General features: G+C 44.1%; 1 protein-coding gene across 1 annotated transcript; it reads right to left on the reverse strand.

The window, feature by feature from the left end:
- Window positions 1-3207: 3207 nt before the first annotated feature.
- Window positions 3208-18512, reverse strand: LOC117737548 (solute carrier family 49 member A3-like). Its single transcript, XM_034543597.1, has 10 exons — window positions 18206-18512; window positions 9571-9729; window positions 9086-9311; window positions 8864-8940; window positions 8490-8627; window positions 8070-8186; window positions 7633-7785; window positions 7193-7350; window positions 5051-5154; window positions 3208-4333 (listed from the first exon to the last, which is right to left on the reverse strand). The coding sequence occupies exons 1-10, from the start codon at window positions 18371-18373 to the stop codon at window positions 4047-4049; spliced, it is 1587 nt and encodes a 528-aa protein (XP_034399488.1). The 5' UTR covers window positions 18374-18512; the 3' UTR covers window positions 3208-4046.
- Between the last annotated feature and the right edge of the window lie 549 nt (window positions 18513-19061).

Below are 19061 nucleotides of genomic sequence, written 5' to 3' on the forward strand. Positions count from 1 at the left end.
TTTTACCCCTCTGTCTCCCAATCAAGTTCTTACCTTGGTAACCTCTGCCCGCCCAACCACCTGCCCTCTTGACCCCATCCCGTCTCACATTCTCCAGTCTATTGCTCCCGACCTTCTTCCCTTTCTCACCCATCTTATTAACACCTCCCTCTCAACTGGCTGTTTCCCTAACTCTCTGAAGGAGGCAAGAGTCAACCCTCTCCTGAAGAAAACCACTCTTGACCCGTCTGAAGTCAACAACTACAGACCTGTCTCTCTCCTCCCCTTCCTTTCCAAAACTCTAGAGCGAGCTATCTCTAACCAAGTCTCCTCCTATCTCCACAGTAACAACCTTCTTGACCCTCACCAGTCTGGATTCAAGGCCACTCAACAGAGACTGCCCTCCTTACTGTCTCTGAGCAGCTTCACACTGCTAGAGCAGCCTCTCTCTCCTCTGTCCTTATCCTTCTAGACCTTTCCGCTGCCTTTGACACAGTGAACAACCAGATCCTCATGTCCTCCCTCCAGGACCTGGGTATCTCAGGCACTGCGCTCTCACTCTTCTCATCCTACCTCAACGACCGCACTTACCGGGTTACCTGGAGAGGATCTGTGTCAGAGCCTTGTCCTCTCACTACTGGGGTCCCTCAGGGCTCAGTCCTTGGTCCTCTTCTCTTCTCTCTGTACACCAACTCTCTCGGCTCTGTCATTCGCTCGCATGGCTTCACCTACCACAGCTATGCTGACGACACCCAACTGATCCTCTCGTTTCCCCAATCTGAAACACAGGTAGCAGCACGAATCTCTGCCTGTCTGCCTGACATCTCTCAGTGGATGTCCGCACACCACCTGAAAATTAACCCTGACAAGACTGAACTACTTTTCCTTCCAGGAGAAGGCTCTCCCACCCGCGACCTGATTATTACCTTCAACAACTCAGTGTTGTCTCCGACTCCGAAATGTACCCACACTACTCCGCTCCTCCGCGACCTTCACTGGTTACTGGTGGCCGCCCGCATCCGCTTCAAAACATTGGTACTTGCGTACCGTGCTGCGAACAGATCGGGTCCGGTCTACATCCAGGACATGGTCTAACCTCACACCCCAGCTCGTTCACTTCACTCGGCTTCTGCCAATCGGCTTGTAGCTCCTTCACTTCGAGCTAAACACTCAACAAAGTCACGACTGTTTGCTGTGCTGGCTCCTCATTGGTGGAACGAGCTCCCCATTGACATCAGGACAGCAGAAAGTCTCTACATCTTCTGTCGCAAACTAAAAACACATATTTTTCGACTATACCTTGAATAGGGAAGGTAGAGCCGTAGTAGCACTTTGGTAGCACTTAAATTACTGATAGCACTTTGTAGTTTAACTTTATTGAAGAAATTGTACTTTCTTGATTCTTGTTGTTCTGAGTTTGGACTCATGGTTTAATGCGCTTATTGTAAGTCGCTTTGGATAAAAGCGTCAGCTAAATGACATGTAATGTAATGTAATGTAAATCATGTTGCAATAGAAAAGAGAAAACACAAAGAATGCATTGTGAGCACAGAAAGCAAACAGCAACCAGTCAGCCCCCAGATTAACCCTCGCCAGTCGCCTCTGGTTGTAGAGCCAACATATATAGGGTTAAATAACCTAAACGCTCAGTAGTGTGCAAGTGTGGGAGCTTAGAGATGGAGGCAGGAGCTCAGCCATCGTGCCCTTTAGTGATTCAAAGAATCTTAAAATCAATTCACTGGCAACCGATGCAGCGATGCTAAAAAACATGGCCGAAGTGAGATCTTCGGGGCCGATAATGGGAAGCTCCGTTTTGCCCGAATTTAGCTGAAGAAGATGAAGCGACATCCAGTCTTTTATTTTACGGCTAAACAGTTGCCGAGAGTGTCCAGGGGAAGTCTTTTGGTTTGACTGAAACATAGAGCGGAGTGTCGTCCGCATATCAAAGATATATATATTATATTTCTTCAAAGATATCACTTTGACTCAAGGATGAACTGATCAGATGTTGGTGGTACAAAAATCAATGAGTTAATTAGGACAATTTCATACAAATGGTAAAAAATAATGAATAATGACATTTTGGATAGTAAACTGCATCTTGATTGATTCTGAGAATCTGTTGTTGAATCCGTTTATGTTCTGATGAAGTCAAAAAGCTTTGTGGAGAACACCAACATTAACTTGAGTCTCTTTCCATCTGCACTCAGATAGCTGATGGCACATGAATACATGTCTGAATAAAGAAAAGCAATGTCAGTGTATTTAACACAGTCAATGTATATGGAATCCACAGAAAGGTAGTGCTCAAAAGAGTTGATTAATACTTATTAAACCTTTTTTATAAACAGTATCCCAAACAGCTGATATATAATATTGTCAACATAACTCTTGAAGGAAAATTTCCAGGTATCACCGTCATGACAGAGCCCACTTCATCCCACTCAGCTCCCAGAGGTGTTCTGGTCTCAAAGATTGTAACTACACTATGGGGAGACAGGCAGGTTCGGCTGAAGCTCATCAATGCATATAACAGACCTGTGCTCTTGAGGCGAAATGCAAAGTTGGCTGATGTTTATACATGTGCAGCGCCTGAGGACATGGATGCTGCTGAACAGACAGAGGTTCCCCTGGCCGGCTGCGCCCAATCAGCCATGCCTTCTACTGCTGACGCAGACTCTGCCAAAGAAAAGCTTGGCTCGGTTGAAAGAAGAGGATGGCTGACCTTGTGATGCAGTATGAGGACATCTTTTCGCGCCACCATCTTGATTGTGGAGTAGCAAAGAGCTTTGTTCATCGCATACACCTGTCAGATAACAGACCATTCAGACTCCCATACAGGCGAGGGCCCCCTGGCCAGTACCAAAAGCTGCGCCAGGTACTGAGACGTGATGGAGGAGAGGGAGATCATCAGAAAATCAACCAGTGAATACGCTTCACCATTGGTGCTTGTGTGGAAGAAAACATGGATATCTCCGCATCTGTACGGATTTTCTCTGGTTGAATAAGAGAACACTGAAGGAGGCTCACCCTCTTCCCCACCAGGCAGATTGTTTGGCAGCGCTGGGGGCGGGGACTGGTTTTACAATATGCCTCTTCACGAGAACGACAGGAAGTACTCTGCCTTCTATTATGTAGCGAAATACTTCACCTTATCCTCTTTGGAACATAAAACGACAACGCTGTTTACTAGTCGAGCATTCAGTACAGTGATGAACATCGACCGTGTACAGGAATCAGCACCGTATTTATTCCCTTTATTGCACAAAATACACCCCCGTCTCTATAAAGCCTGGAAGGCTTCCACGTCCTTTAAATGGTTTGTCTGCCGTCCTTAAACCAGAAGCATTTTATACACATGTCATTAATAAGTAGTTATATGCTGTAATGAGGGGTTGGTTTTTTGTCTCAATAAAAAACCCCAATGGCATTCTGTTTTGGTTTATGTGCTCATTAAAACATGTGTCATCACAGATCAATACATTCAGCTCTCAGAGAACCTGCAGACTGTAAAGTTACTGCATTGTTTTCATAGCGTGTCATAAACCTTTCATAGTGGTTTTAGTACAATACAAACGTGGCAATGCATCAAATCCAATGATCCAGAATGTAAACATCAGGATTCTGTTTGTCCGTCCATGAGTCCACCGTTGTTCTCTGCACCTGAACGCAACGCAGCCACAAGACCGGCGGTGTGTTCGAGAGCAGCTCAGCAGCATTTTGGTTTGCCTATTAATATAATCAAAGCTATCGATATGATCGGTGTAGAAAATGTTCAATTCAGACAACTATTTTCTTTTTTTTGCGTAAAAAGTCTCAAATATTTCAATAAAATCTGCTGAGTTTATCGATGCACCTTTCTGTAACATTCAGAGGATTTCATTGACATTACTAGCAACATAATTAATCTGTTATTGCATGTGGCCCCAGTGCCGTACTAAACAGGAATGTCTCGATTAAAAAGAAAAAAACTTCTGAATCCGAGGTCACCAATAAAACTTCCTTCGTACCACAGAAATCAAACTGCAGGTGTGATCCATCCCATAATTCCCTCCGTCGCTCTCGTCTTACGCGTTACACGCGGCCTCGGAGCTCGGAGCGTCCCCGGAGCCTGGAGAGTTCTCGGAACCCGGAGGGTCCCCGGAGCCCGGAGAGTCCCCGGAGCTCGGAGCGTCTTCGGAGCCCGGAGAGTCCTCGGATCTTGGAGCGTCCTCGGAGCCCGTCGAGGCGGCTCTCGGTTTGGTCCCGTACACCGCCTGCTCCTCGGCCTCCAGCCGCCGGTATCGCGTGTTGAAGAAGATCACGAAGGTGCAGCTGAAGAAGGTGCACAGCCCGGCCATCAACATCAGCGGCACTGAGGGAGGAGGAACGTCCAGGTTACACTACACAACAGCATCAGAGGGAATGTGGTTTTATCTAAACAACAATAAAATAAAATAAACACTTGCACACCTGCAATACGATATTGTTCTTATCGTTGCTATAAATGAGTTACAAGTCAGACTGTATGAGAGCGCTGTACGCTTTCAAATGTGTCAAAATGGGGGAAAGGTATTAAATGTATTTATTAAAATATAAAAGAATGAATATGGGAAGATTGTCTTGTATTTCTTGTTTTTGATACCATTGCATTGAATGGATGAGGATGAAAAAGAGGTTGTAACGGTATCGGTGTAACAATTACTAAGACACCCTATAATATAATGGCCAGACTTCCAGTTTCTGCTCCCTGAATTAACAGGCACTAATGTGCAAAGTTTACTTGTGCACCTCAAAATATTTTTGCACTTTTAATGCCCAGACGGCATCGCTTTAAATCTGAACAAATAAAAAAAATATTAATATCAAGCTTGGATTCTTCTACTGGGCCTTCTGACCCACAATCCTTTGCAGAGCAGATATATGAGCAACAGAGTCAAAGTTCACGGTGCCGTGTGACGACGAAGTCGTGAGTTCATACTGAATTCATACTGCATGTTCATACATAACGGAGAGCACAGAGTCAGATCTGCCCACCCCCCCCACCCCGAGGTTGAGACGCTCACGGGAGGCGTGAGGTCACGTGACCTACCCTTCCAGCTCAGGACGATGTCCCCGCAGGTCGACAGCGGAGAGTCCGCGAGGCGTATAGTGAGAGACTGAAGGAGGACGATGTAGAGGACGGACTGAATCTGTCTGGAGAAGATCACATTCAAACAGCCACGATTATTATGAATTACACAGAGAATTCAGAGAGGAAGTCAGAGAGAAAATCGGTGTGTGGAAACCTTTAAAAATATTAACAGCTCATGAGCTATAATTAGGGTCCGAGCGATCCCTATTGAAATTTCTGGGGTATTATTAGGGTCAGAGCGACTGACCAAGCTTGTCGGCCTTGGTGAAAATAGTCAAATGATATATATATTTTAAATTTTGTGAAAAACTGCAAACTAGTCCGACACGCTGGGTCCGATTCAAGCCAAACATTTTGTGGCTCATCATTGGAGTTATATCATCTAATCGTATCAAAAGCGTTTTGATATCTCATTGTGTTAAGGAAATATGAACCAATGAACTTCTTAGGGGCGCATCTAGCCTTTTAATGCGCATAACTTCAACAATATAGGGACTAATCACTCAAAACATGCAGTATATGTGCACATTGCATCCTGTAACATGCACAAAAAATCTCGTATGATTTAAACACTACGGGGCGCTACAGTAATTCGCACAATTTGGCCGCTTTGGTCATTTTTCACAGTTTTTGTCATTTTTCGCCATTTTACTTTTACACTCTCCTCCCACAGAATTTATCCGATCGACTGCATTTTGTTTACGAATGATCTAAAGACCTTAAAGACGAATACTTATCAAAATGGTGAGTTTTCACTGAAAAACCTTGGCGTGCCGTGGACCCCAATAAACACCCACTTTGTATGGTTTGTTATGTAAAAGAAAGTTGCTTTAACTCAAATGTACATCACTCAATCCTGCCAAAAATAATCATGCATAATGCTGGTCCAGTCCTTCACATTGAAGAAACGTTCGAATTTGTCATAGCAAAACCCACTGGCCAAAAAAAATGACACATTGTATAATATGAAGTATAATCCTAGTCTAGTAGAAAGATCCTTTTTAGATCTGAGGCTGTGGCTCTCCGAGTTAGTGTGTTTCCTCCATAACCATAAGGTTGCAGGTTTTGAAAATTACAAGAGGTGGTCCACACTTCACGTAGAGACACATGATGCATGTACTGTATATGTTCACATTTTCATAGCACCACCTACTGGCAAAGGGAAATTACACATTTTATACTATGATGTACTCCTAGTTTAGTGGCTTGGGATGCTCAAAAACTCACGCAACTTTATACATGTGTCAAATTAAACAGGCTTTTGTAACTCCACTGGACTTCCTCGAATCTGCCCCAAACTTGTCATGCTTGATAAAAGTCACGGTGTGAGGATATCGACAAGCTTATTTTTTCAATCAGTCAAAGCACCACCTACTGGCAAGAGAAAATCAGCGTTACGTGACAAACAGTAAAACGTCAGACCAGGGGGGCATGTGTTCTCGGTCGAGCAGGTGAGGACCTGTTCATCGCTGCTAGCAGCTTTAATTTGTTAATTTTACTTTAAGACGAAATGGAAACCACTCAAATGTCAAACAGTTGTCATTATTTAATAGGCTTGTTTACATATTGTTATTTGTACAATTTGTTTCTTGAATATTGATTATGTTGATAGGAACTATGTTGTTAGGAACTATTTGTAAGTCCTATGTTGCGCTGGGACGCTTTTAGTTGTGACCAGCTGAAGACATGTGCAGCGATAGAAGTTTTGTACTCCGCTAAAAGATTTAAGTTAAAGTTAAGTTACAGAAGTGACAACAAAGTGTTGGAGATTCTTAAAGATTATTGTTTTCTAAGAGGACCCACTTCCCTCTCGGTTGTGTGCAGCCAGCGAGGTACGTTCTTTATGTTCATGATTCGTCGCACATATTTACGTACAAACAGTTTTTGTGTAATGTGAACGCCAACGTATGTTGAAATGTATTTATACAGTTCGACGGTGGATTGATGACGGTGGTGTTGACAAGTGTTCCGAGACGAATAAATTCATCAGTAACTAAGAACAGAGGTGTCGTGTATTTCCTGGAGTGATAATCTGTGTAGAAAAGTGTTTAAGTCACATGTAATCTGCCACACTGTATCCTGGTTGTTGTGTTTGTTTACCCCGATACAAAGAGAAGTCCGGCTGACGTTGCTTCCCCAACGGGATACGAACACTCCACCGACAGCTCCATAGCTACCGGGTATATGGAGAACCCGAAAAAACCAAAAAGGGAGCAGACGACAGCTACAGCAGTTCTCTGGTGCTGCAGCAGAAAAACCTGAGAGGAGGAGGAGGAAACATGAATTATGAAATCAAAAAACCTTGATGATGAGCCGTATCTCTGTTCCTCCAACAACCCCAAAAAATACAAATGAGAATTTTGACTGAATGATCTCTGTGAACCACAAATACCTCCATATATATATTTATAGTGTTTGCATGATCAAACACTGCGACATTCCACCGGAGGGTGGAAGACACAGCCTTCCACCCTCCTTTAAACTGGAAATACAAAGCGGGTGTGGAGCGTTTTGAATCTCCCCGTCTCCTCCGTTCTCACCACTGAGAAGGCGATGCACGACAGGGCGGTGAAGCTCATGTTGACCTTCATGGCCTCGATGAACTTCCTGGTCTTGTCGACGTAGACGCCGAGGATGGCGGCACCCACAATGCCAAACACGATGGAGAGGGCGTTGCAAAGGCCAGCGAAGATCTGCAGCAACGAGACGTTAGAGGTTGGTAATTAAAGACTGCATCCGGTATGTACAAGACCAGGAGGGTTTGTCAATACATATAAGTATGCAGTTATTAAGTAAACAATCAACTAATTTAGTCTTTCTTTGAAATGTTCTAATTTATATGCAATTTACTGACAGTAATGTGGTAAATCCACTAATGTGTCATCAAATAGGCTGCCCGTGTCTTTTATTGCTCATTTGGTACCCAATTGTTCCCCATGAGAATCAAAGCGACGTCTGGTCCTCGCGGTACACTTACGTTGGTGTACCCTTGCACACACAGGATCTGTTCCAGCAGCGTGGAGAAGCAGGTGAACACCGCGACGCCCGAACCGAAGCACAGCATCAGCACGAGGTAGGCTCTGTTCGTCAGCAGCTGCAGAGGAAACAGATGCGAGGATTGTTTTGTGCAGCATGTTTGACTTTTATTAGACCGATGACAGACGTGAGGGAGAAAGGTCCCAAGAAATCGTTGAGTTTTCATTGTAATTGGTCATCCTCATTGACTGCATTGTAGTTGTATCTTCACCTCGTTTCCTTCTGCAGAGCCTTGTTGACATTGTTAACTTTAACTTACGATTCATATAGCGCTTTTCTAGACAATCAAAGACGCTTAAATCATCTTACTTCATCAGAAGTAAATCCAGTTGGTCCCCCCTCCCCTCCCCGTTTTCCTCACCAGTTTGATCCCCTGCAGGTACGGCTCAGAGCTGGAGGACACGGCGCTGGCCGACGGCGGCGTGGGGGGTGAGCTGCTCCGTATCCCCAGCGTTGCTAGGAAACAGACGATGCATGCCGGCACCGCGTAGACGAGCAGCTGAGAGGGATGAAACGCATACAGAATGGGATGATTAACGAGGGTGGCACCTGAAATCAGAGACCATTCATCATCATTAGCAGGTGAGGAGCCACAGAGTTTTATGAATTAGCAGCAGCAATCCCACAATGCCCTCTGGGACCCCTCTAAACTCTGTCAACTGATGTCTTTTTTGTTGTTGAAACCAAAACAACGAGTTACAAAAACACAAATGTTCCTCGGTTAGATCAGCTCACCAGCTCGGGGATAAGCGCCGGTGTTTGAGCAATCATCGGAGACAGGAGGCTGGCGAGTAGTATGCCCACAGGGTTGGCTGAGGAAGGGGGGGGTAAGGAGAAGTGGATGAATAAATAAACCATTGTATATGTAAAGGTGTTTGGCTGATGTGTGGCTCTCTACCCGGTGACCCCTGTGGAGGCCGGTTCACGTCCGCATCTCAGCAGAGATGAGTCACTCACACATGGAGGCGATCATGTTTGCGGTGGCGCGCTGGTGGTCAGGGAACCAGTGAGCCGCCACCTTGGTGGGGGTGAAAATGAAGAGGGGCTGAGCCATGGCCCCGAGGGTCTGACCCGACATCACCAACAGGTACTTGGCTGTGAATCCCAGGCTCTCCGGGTACACAGACGCCCCGATGAAGCGCAGCAGGGCCCCGAACATGTTCAGCCACGCCCCCAAAATCAGCTGCAGAGGCAATATGGTCATGTTGTCATGCATGCGTTTACTCTAACCCTAAATATGAAATGTATAACACATCACAGGAGAGAGCTTCTAGACTCCAAGTGTTTCAGTCAGTGAGTTTAATCAATCTGACCCAATTTAAAACACCCATTCTTCACCCGATAACACCACACCAGATTCAGATTTGTAATTTAACAGCTAAAGTTTCTTTAAATATATAAAATGCACCAAAAAAACATTTTTTTCATAGAGAGGTTCGTACCGTGGTCCGCAGCCCGAGGGTGTCCAGCATCCACGTGGACCCAAAGCTGAGCGGTATGGCCACCACCATGTAGACCAATGACAACCAGTTGATCTTCTCCAGAGTGACCCCCAGGAACTTGGCAGACTGGTCCGCTACTGGTGCAAAGGTCAGCCATAACTGGGGAAGACACATTGGAAAGTCCTTCAATTCATACAGCGATACAAGAAATTAGCCCTGGCTGGGATTCGAACCTGGGACTTAAGGTTACAGAGCGAATACCTAACTAGGTGACCTATAGCCTCAGTTGTCTAAATATTTTTTTTATTAGACTAAAAAGTCTAATTTCCTTTTGCCAGTAGGTTTTGCTATGACAATTTTGAATGTTTCTTCATGTAAATGTGCTCAGGCCTCGACCAGCATCATGCATGATTATTTTTGGAAGAATTGGATGTACATTTACATCAACTTTCTATAAAATAACAAATCCCACAAAGTGGGTGTGTATTGCTTTTTCAGTGAAAACTCCTTAAATAAAATTTAAGTTGATCGGATACATTGTGTGGGAGGACTGTGTAAAAGTATGAATGCTTAAAACGGCGAAAAATGACAAAAACTGCAAATTGGGTGAATTACTGTAGCGCCCCCTAGTGTTTAAACCACACAAAATGTGTATGATACAAGATGCAATGTGCACATATGCTGAATATTTGGAGAGATTAGGCCAAATAGTTCTGACGTTATGAACATTGAAGAACAAGACACGCCCCTAAGAGGTTAATTGGTCCATATCTCCTAAACACAATGAGATATCAAAAAGCTCTTATTAATTTTAGGTGATGTAGCTACAATTATGATCGACAGAAAGTTTGGTATGAATCGGACCCAGCGCGTAGGAGGAGTGGTGTGTGGACAGGTGTGAAAAAATGTAAGTCAATCAGAGATTCTGGGTAAGGGGCATCGTCGGTCAAAGTTAGAGGGGGCGCTAGAGAGACATTTTTTAGATGGCTATGTTCACCAAGCCTGACAAGCTTGCCAAATGTGGTGAGTTTTGGAGTATGGAAAATACCCCAAATATGCACACATATTTGTCACAAAGCGTGAGGGTAAATGGAATTCTGTCGGACCAAGTTCACTCCTCCATTGGCTCCCCACAAGGATGTGTGCTTTCACCCCTATTATTCATCCTCTACACAAATATGTGTCAGAGCAGTTATGAAAATAGGACCTTTTTAAAGTATGCAGATCCATCCATCCATCCATTATCACCCGCTTATCCGGGGTTGGGTCGCGGTGGCAGCAGGTTCAGCAGGCCGACCCAGGCTTCCCTCTCACCCGCAGCACTTTCCAGCTCATTCTGGGGGATCCCGAGGCGTTCCAAGGCCAGCCGGGAGATATAATCCCTCCAACGTGTCCTCGGTCTTCCCCGGGGCCTCCTACCAGTTGGACGCGCCCGGAAAACCTCTAATGGGAGGCGTCCAGGAGGCATCCTGACTAGATGCCCGAACCACCTCAGCTGACTCCTTTCGACACGAAGGAGCAGCGACTCTACTCCAAGCTCCCCCCTGATGTCCGAGCTCCTTACCCTATCTCTAAGGCTGAGCCCGGCCACCCTACGGAGGAAGCTCATTTCGGCCGCTTGTATCCGAGATCTCGTTCTTTCGGTCACGACCCAGAGTTCGTGACCATAGGTGAGGGTTGGAACGTAGACCGACCAGTAAATGGAGAGCTTTGCCTTCCGGCTCAGCTCCCTCTTCACCAAGACGGACCGGTACAGCGCCTGTTTTACTGCTGCAGCCGCACCGATCCGCCTATCGATCTCCCGCTCTACCTTACCCTCACTCGTGAACAAGACCCCGAGATACTTGAACCCCTTCGCTTGGGGTAGGCATTTTGCCAACCCCAATCCGCCGGTTTCCGGCAGAGCACCATGGCCTCAGATTTGGAGGTGCTAACTCTCATTCCTGCCGCTTCGCACTCGGCTGCAAAACGCCCCAGTGAATGCTGGAGGTCACGGTCCGAGGAGGCAAACAGGACCACATCATCCGCAAACAGCAGAGAGGCGATCCCGAGACTCCCGAACCGGATCCTCTCCGCCCCCTGGCTGCGCCTAGATATCCTGTCCATGAAGGTCACGAACAGGACCGGTGATAAAGGGCAGCCCTGGCGGAGGCCAACACCCACCGGGAACGTGTCTGACTTACTACCGAGGAGACGAACACAGCTCCTACTGCAGGCGTACAGAGACCGGATGGCCCGTGCCAACGGGTCCGGCACCCCATACTCCCGCAGCACCCCCCACAAAAACCCCTGAGGGACCCGGTCGAAAGCCTTCTCCAGGTCTACAAAGCACATGTAAACTGGTTGGGCAAACTCCCAGGACCCCTCCAGTAATTTTGCGAGTGTAAAGAGCTGGTCCACTGTTCCACGACCGGAACGGAATCCGCACTGTTCGTCTTGAATCTGAGGTTCGACAAGCGGTCGAGCCTCCTCTCCAGCACCCTGGCATAAGCTTTTCCCGGGAAGCTGAGCAGTGTGATACCACGATAGTTCGAGCACACTCTCCGGTCCCCCTTCTTGAAGATGGGAACCACCACCCCGGTCTGCCAGTCCATGGGCACTGTTCCCGACCCCCATGCGACACTGAAAAGGCATGTCAACCAAGACAGCCCAACAATGTCCAGCGTTTTCAGCATCTCAGGGCGGATCTCATCCACCCCTGGCACCTTGCCACCAAGGAGCTTTTTAACTACCTTAGCGACCTCTGCCAGGGATATGGGTGAATCCACCCCAAAGTCTTCCGGCGCTGCCCCCTCTCCGGGGGACATGTTGGCCGGGTTTAGGAGTTTCTCAAAGTGCTCTTTCCACCGCCCGACGATGTCCCCAGTCTGGGTCAGCAGTTCCCCCCCCCCCTGCTGAGAACAGCCTGGGGTAGACCCTGCTTTCCCTTCCTGAGCCGTCGGATGGTTTGCCAGAACTTCCTTGAGGCCAACCGAAAGTCCTTCTCCTAGGCCTCCCCGAACTCCTCCCATGCCCGAGTTTTAGCCTCCGCGACCATCGCCGCTGCAGCCCTTTTGGCCCGCCGGTACCCGTCAGCTGCTTCAGGAGACCCCTGGGCCAGCCAGGCCCGAAAGGCCTCCTTCTTCAGTTTGACGGCTTCCCTCACCCCCGGTGTCCACAACCGGGTTCTCGGGTTGCCGCCACGACAGGCACCGATGACCTTCCGGCCACAGCCCCGAGCAGCCGCGTCCACAATAGAGGCTTTGAACAAGGTCCACTCGGATTCCATGTCCCCAGCCTCCCTCGGGATTTGTGAGAAGTTCTTCCGGAGGTGGGAGTTGAAGACCTCCCGGACAGGATCCTCTGCCAGACGTTTCCAGTTCACCCTCACTACACGTTTGGGCTTGCCAGGTCTCTCTAGTCGAGTCCCCCGCCATCTGATCCAACTCACCACCAGGTGGTGATCAGTTGACAGCTCTGCTCCTCTCTTCACCCGAGTGTCCAAGACATACGGCCGCAGATCAGATGATACGATTACAAAGTCGATCATTGATCTCCGGCCTAAGGTGTTCTGGTACCAGGTACACTTATGAGCCACCTTATGTTCGAACATGGTGTTCGTTATGGACAAACTGTGGCTAGCACAGAAGTCCAACAACAAAACACCATTCGGGTTCAGATCGGGCAAGCCGTTCCTCCCAATCCCGCCGCCCGGTCTACATAGCACCCGACCCCGATAATTCTCCCTGCGGGTGGTGGGTCCACAGGGTGACTGCTGCTCCATGCTGTTTTTTCGGGCTGAGCCCGACCGGGCCCCATGGGCGAAAGCCCGGCCACCAGACGCTCGCCGACGAGCTCCCCTCCTGGGTCTGGCTCCGGGAGGGTGCCCCGGTTTCCCTTGTCCGGGCAAGGTAGCTTCAGTCCGTGGGCTACTTATCATCAGGGTTTATTGAACCGCTCTTAGTCTGGGCTCTCCCCCGAGACCTGTTTGCCTTGGGAGACCCTACCAGGGGCTGATGCCCCGGACAATATAGCTCCCAGGATCACTGAGCCACTCAAACTCCTCCACCACGTTAAGGTGGCGATTCATAGGAGGAGTATGCAGATGATTCTGTTATTGGTAGTCGGCTCCAGGGCGATGAGACCAGCCACGGTCCGGTCATCCACGACTTTGTGAAGTGGTGTGAGGAGTCCCATCTTCAATTAAACATATCCCACTAAAGACATGATAATTGATTTTAGAAAACATGCCCACATACATGAGGTCATATCCATTAAGGGTCAGACAGTGGAATGTGTGCAATCTTACAGATTATTGACCCAAAACTGAATTTGTATGAAAACTGTGACGCAGTGTGCAAATAGGGGCACCAGCGTTTGTTTTGTTTGAGGAAACTGTTCTATTTCCACATTGACAAAAGCATGATGACTTTATTTTATTGTGCTTTTATTGAATCAATTTGATCTTTTTCGTTGGTGTCATGGTTTGGAGGCCTGTCTTTAAAGAACAGAAACCACATCAGATTGTGAAATGGTCTAGACTCTAGCGGGCTGATTGGTGAGTCACAGCTGAGTCCCTGAACGCCACACTGGCTCCATCCTAAAGGACTCCTCCCACACTTTGCACAGGGAGTTTCAGCTCCTTCCTTCTAGACGGAGGTATTTAGAACCACCGGGTAGAACAAAGAGGTATAAAAACACCTTTGTTCCAGCAGCCGTCACTCAGGTGAACAAATTAGAATAACAGTGCACTGATTTGTGGCTTTGTGTAGTTTTATCATCATGTCTGTCTTGTTGTCTGTGTTGATTGTAATGTGTGTCAAGTCAACCTACGGGTAAAAATAAAATATATATTATATTGGTTTATTCGTTCACGGAGAAAAGAATGCAGCTATTGAGTGATTGATTGCAGCGCCCCCTAATGTTTAAATATTTGGAAAAAATTAGGGTAGGTTTTTAGGGATGCCATGTGGACATATGCTACAAATCTGGTGAGGATAGGCCAAGTGATCAGGAAGTTATGTGTCTTTACATATTAAGCCACACCCCTTAGAAGTTCATTGGTCCATATCTTCTAAACACAATGAGATATCAACAAGCCTTTGATAACCTTTCATGACATTGAACGAATAATGAACCACAGAAAGTTTTGTAAGAGTCGGACCCAGCGTTTAGGAGGAGAGGTAAAAAACGTGTTTTTGACCAAATTCAAAATGGCGGAATATCTGAATAGGCGCATTTTATGACCATCGTTGACTTTTTTGTAGAGCAGGTCCAAGTGGACATGTGTGACAAATTTCAAGTCAACCTGTCATTGGGGTCAAAAAGGGTGGGCTTTCTACCTCAAGGGGGCACTATAGAGACATTTCACAAGGTTTGGAGTATGATGAATACGTCTGGAACACGTTTCTTTGGAAAGGAAAAGGAGAAGAAGAATTCCAAGAAATACAAAAGGTTCCTCTACGACTACGTCGGTACGAGGACCCTAAAAATACGAAATGTTTGATAAGAGAAGATTTTAAATGAAGGCAATCAAAAGGTAACTGATGCCAATGGCTGTGCTTAACTGCTCAGTAAAATTATGACAAGTAAAATACATGTATCTGTAAAATACATGCATCTGTTATTAATTCTTTATAAAAGTGGTGTTTTATTGGAACAGAACACGACAGACAGGTTGGATTTTCTTTTCACATTAATTAATCGCGTTAATTAATTACATAAAACGTATTTATAACGAGGTCATCTCAGCAGCAAATCCATTAAACTAGTGTAAATCAACCGCTTTACTTATTCATACAATTATATTGTTTTGAAAGTATGCCTAGTCTTTATTTTACCTTAAACATGTGATGATAAACATATGAGAACTGATCAAACACAATGTAATCTCTTAAGTTACAATCATCAAAATATATCAACCCTAGTTCTTTTTTTCTAGTTTCATCTTCTTAGTGGTCACTCCTTTTTAAAAAATTAAATAAAATTGCACATCATCAATCAGGACTATCTTGTTGCGGTCATGTGACCTGGACACAAAGAGGAAATGGCTCAGCTCATGTGAGAGAGAGAGAGAGAGAGAGATGGTTTTCTGCTCTCATGTGACCGCTACTGAACAAACTAACACAAACGTAACAGGTTTCTTCGTCGCGTGACTTTTATTCAAGTACGATTGTTGAAATTATAGCATGTTTTCCCCATTTAGATTTAGGTGTAAAAACAGCCTTCACAGCGAAAACATTTAGACAAACACAATCATGGCACTCTTGTTAGAAATAGGTTGTTAAGAGTTTGCATTTATCTAATAAAAAGGTTACGAATTCCCCCTCAATTCTGTTGAAACATCTCTGGATGTTGGATACGTACGTAACCGTATCTCTTAGATGTCAGGTTGCTTCTCTGGGGAGGAGAAACCAGTTCACCTAGCTACATTTCTAGCTATACTTCTTTTCCTGTATATGCACTGGGTGTGTACTTCAGCGGTTCGCCAGCGGTTATTTGCCACATCATGAATGACTCTGAGCATCTTTTGTGAGTGGGAATAACAAAAGCCCCCAGAGAGAGAGAGAGAGAGAGAGAGTCCTGTGGGAGCTGGAAGTAGGTGATGGAGGGCTCAGTTAGCAGGACGGATACAAGCACACTCCGCTCCTCAATGACAACACCTTCCCCCGGGGATTCATATCAGATCCCAGACAGAAGGCGGCACCACATGTCACCGAGCCGCACTGATCAGATTCAACCACACTTGCCACCTATTTCCTTATTTCTTCCTGTGTGTCCGTCACAAGCCGAGGAAATAAGCTGATTCTGCATAATGAGTCATTTTATTTTCTTTAGTTATTGAAGTTTGTTCTGACAAAAATTAAGTTTTACTTTAAGTTTCAAATGCAACGTTTAATTGTAACAATATTTTTACAGTGTGGTATTAGTATCTCTGTGGTATTAGTACCTTTGTATCACTGTGGTATTAGTATATTGGTATTAGTATTTTTGTATCACTGTGGTATTAGTACATTTGTATCACTGTGGTATTAGTATATTGGTATTAGTATTTTTGTATCACTGTGGTATTAGTATATTGGTATTAGTATTTTTGTACCACTGTGGTATTAGTACATTTGTATCACTGTGGTATTAGTATATTGTTATTAGTACCTTTGTATCACTGTGGTATTAGTATATTGGTATTAGTATTTTTGTATCACTGTGGTATTAGTACATTTGTATCACTGTGGTATTAGTATATTGGTATTAGTATTTTTGTATCACTGTGGTATTAGTATATTGGTATTAGTATTTTTGTACCACTGTGGTATTAGTACATTTGTATCACTGTGGTATTAGTATATTGTTATTAGTACCTTTGTATCACTGTGGTATTAGTATATTGGTATTAGTATTTGTGTATCACTGTGGTATTAGTACCTTTGTATCACTGTGGTATTAGTATATTGGTATTAGTATTTTTGTATCACTGTGGTATTAGTATATTGGTATTAGTATTTTTGTATCACTGTGGTATTAGTATATTGGTATTAGTATTTTTGTATCTCTGTGGTATTAGTACCTTTGTATCACTGTGGTATTAGTATATTGGTATTAGTATTTGTGTATCACTGTGGTATTAGTACCTTTGTATCACTGTGGTATTAGTATATTGGTATTAGTATTTTTGTATCACTGTGGTATTAGTATATTGGTATTAGTATTTGTGTATCACTGTGGTATTAGTATATTGGTATTAGTATTTTTGTATCTCTGTGGTATTAGTACCTTTGTATCACTGTGGTATTAGTATATTGGTATTAGTATTTTTGTATCTCTGTGGTATTAGTACCTTTGTATCACTGTGGTATTAGTATATTGGTATTAGTATTTTTGTATCACTGTGGTATTAGTATATTGGTATTAGTATTTTTGTATCACTGTGGTATTAGTACCTTTGTATCACTGTGGAATTAGTATATTTGTATTAGTATATTTGTGGTATTAGGTTAGTATATTTGTATCATTATTACATTAGTATATTTGGTATTAGGTTAGTATATTTGTATCATTATTACATTAGTAGTATTATTATATTTGTGGTATTAGGTTAGTATATTTGTATCATTATTACATTAGTAGTATTAGTATATTTGGTATTAGGTTAGTATATTTGTATCATTATTACATTAGTAGTATTAGTATATTTGGTATTAGGTTAGTACATTTGTATCATTATTACATTAGTAGTATTAGTGTATTAGGTTAGTATATTTGTATCATTATTACATTAGTATATTAGTATATTTGTATCATTATTACATTAGTATATTAGTATATTTGTATCATTATTACATTAGTATATTTGTATATTTGTATCATTATTACATTAGTATATTAGTATATTTGTATCATTATTACATTAGTATATTTGTATATTTGTATCATTATTACATTAGTATATTAGTATATTTGTATCATTATTACATTAGTATATTAGTTCGGGGTGTTTTAGTTTTCATGTAAAGTTGGTTTAACGTCAACTATTCAACGTCGTTTTCTTGAAGCAAACAAACGCTGCTGCACATGGATGAGCCTCAACATCAGAAGTCCAGCCTAAAGAAGCGGTGTTTCCTCCAGGTTCTAACACCGTGAAGCAGAAACAACTCACCGTGGCGTTGGAGCAGTTCAACAGACACAGAACGAGCAGGACGAACCACCTCCTCTTGTAGACCTTGAACAGCAGAAGTTTCTTCAGCTCCGTGTTCGGGGTCCTCGGAGCCTCGGAGGAAGAAACCGAGGAAGAACCCGTCTTACTCTCTGCGGCACCATCCTCCATGAGTACATGCAGAGTATCCAAAGAGTCGCGTTATGGTTCCGGAACACAGCCCGGAGTGTGCCAAAACATCAAAGATCTTCTATAAACAAGAAGAAACCTCTTCGTCGTTGAAACAACGGCCCCGGATGTACACATTCATTTCTACAACTTAAAAAAAAACAAAAAAAACGGGCACAACACACGTGCAGTAAAACGTAGTCCGCACTATTCCGCGCACGTGCACCCCGAATAAGTTATGCAGTCTCGTTTTGCATAATAAAAAAAACCGAGTGAAGTTTTGTCCTTTTGTAAAAAGGAAAAGAGTGAGATGTCTTCCCCTCTTCAACATCTCTGCGTGCACTCAGCGTAACGTGACGACACGCTCCTCCCTCTCTTTAACCCTTTGTGAGTCTCTCCAATCACTTCACGTTCACAAGTTTACTTCAAAAGAAACTGATACTTAGTGAAAAGGAAGTGACACTAAGGGAAATTGCGAACATTGAATCATGAGTCAAGATGTCAAACTGGTTTAATGTCTTTCATTGTGTCTTTTGTTTATTACAAACCATAGACAAAAAAAACACACAAAAACTATATTATTATTATTATTATTAATAACACAAATTATTATTCCAACTATAATGATATGTATTTTTAATAATAATAATAATAATAATAATACATATAATTATAGTTGGAATAATACTTT

This window comes from Cyclopterus lumpus, chromosome 10 (genome assembly GCF_009769545.1).
Source record: "Cyclopterus lumpus isolate fCycLum1 chromosome 10, fCycLum1.pri, whole genome shotgun sequence".
NCBI lineage: Eukaryota > Metazoa > Chordata > Actinopteri > Perciformes > Cyclopteridae > Cyclopterus > Cyclopterus lumpus.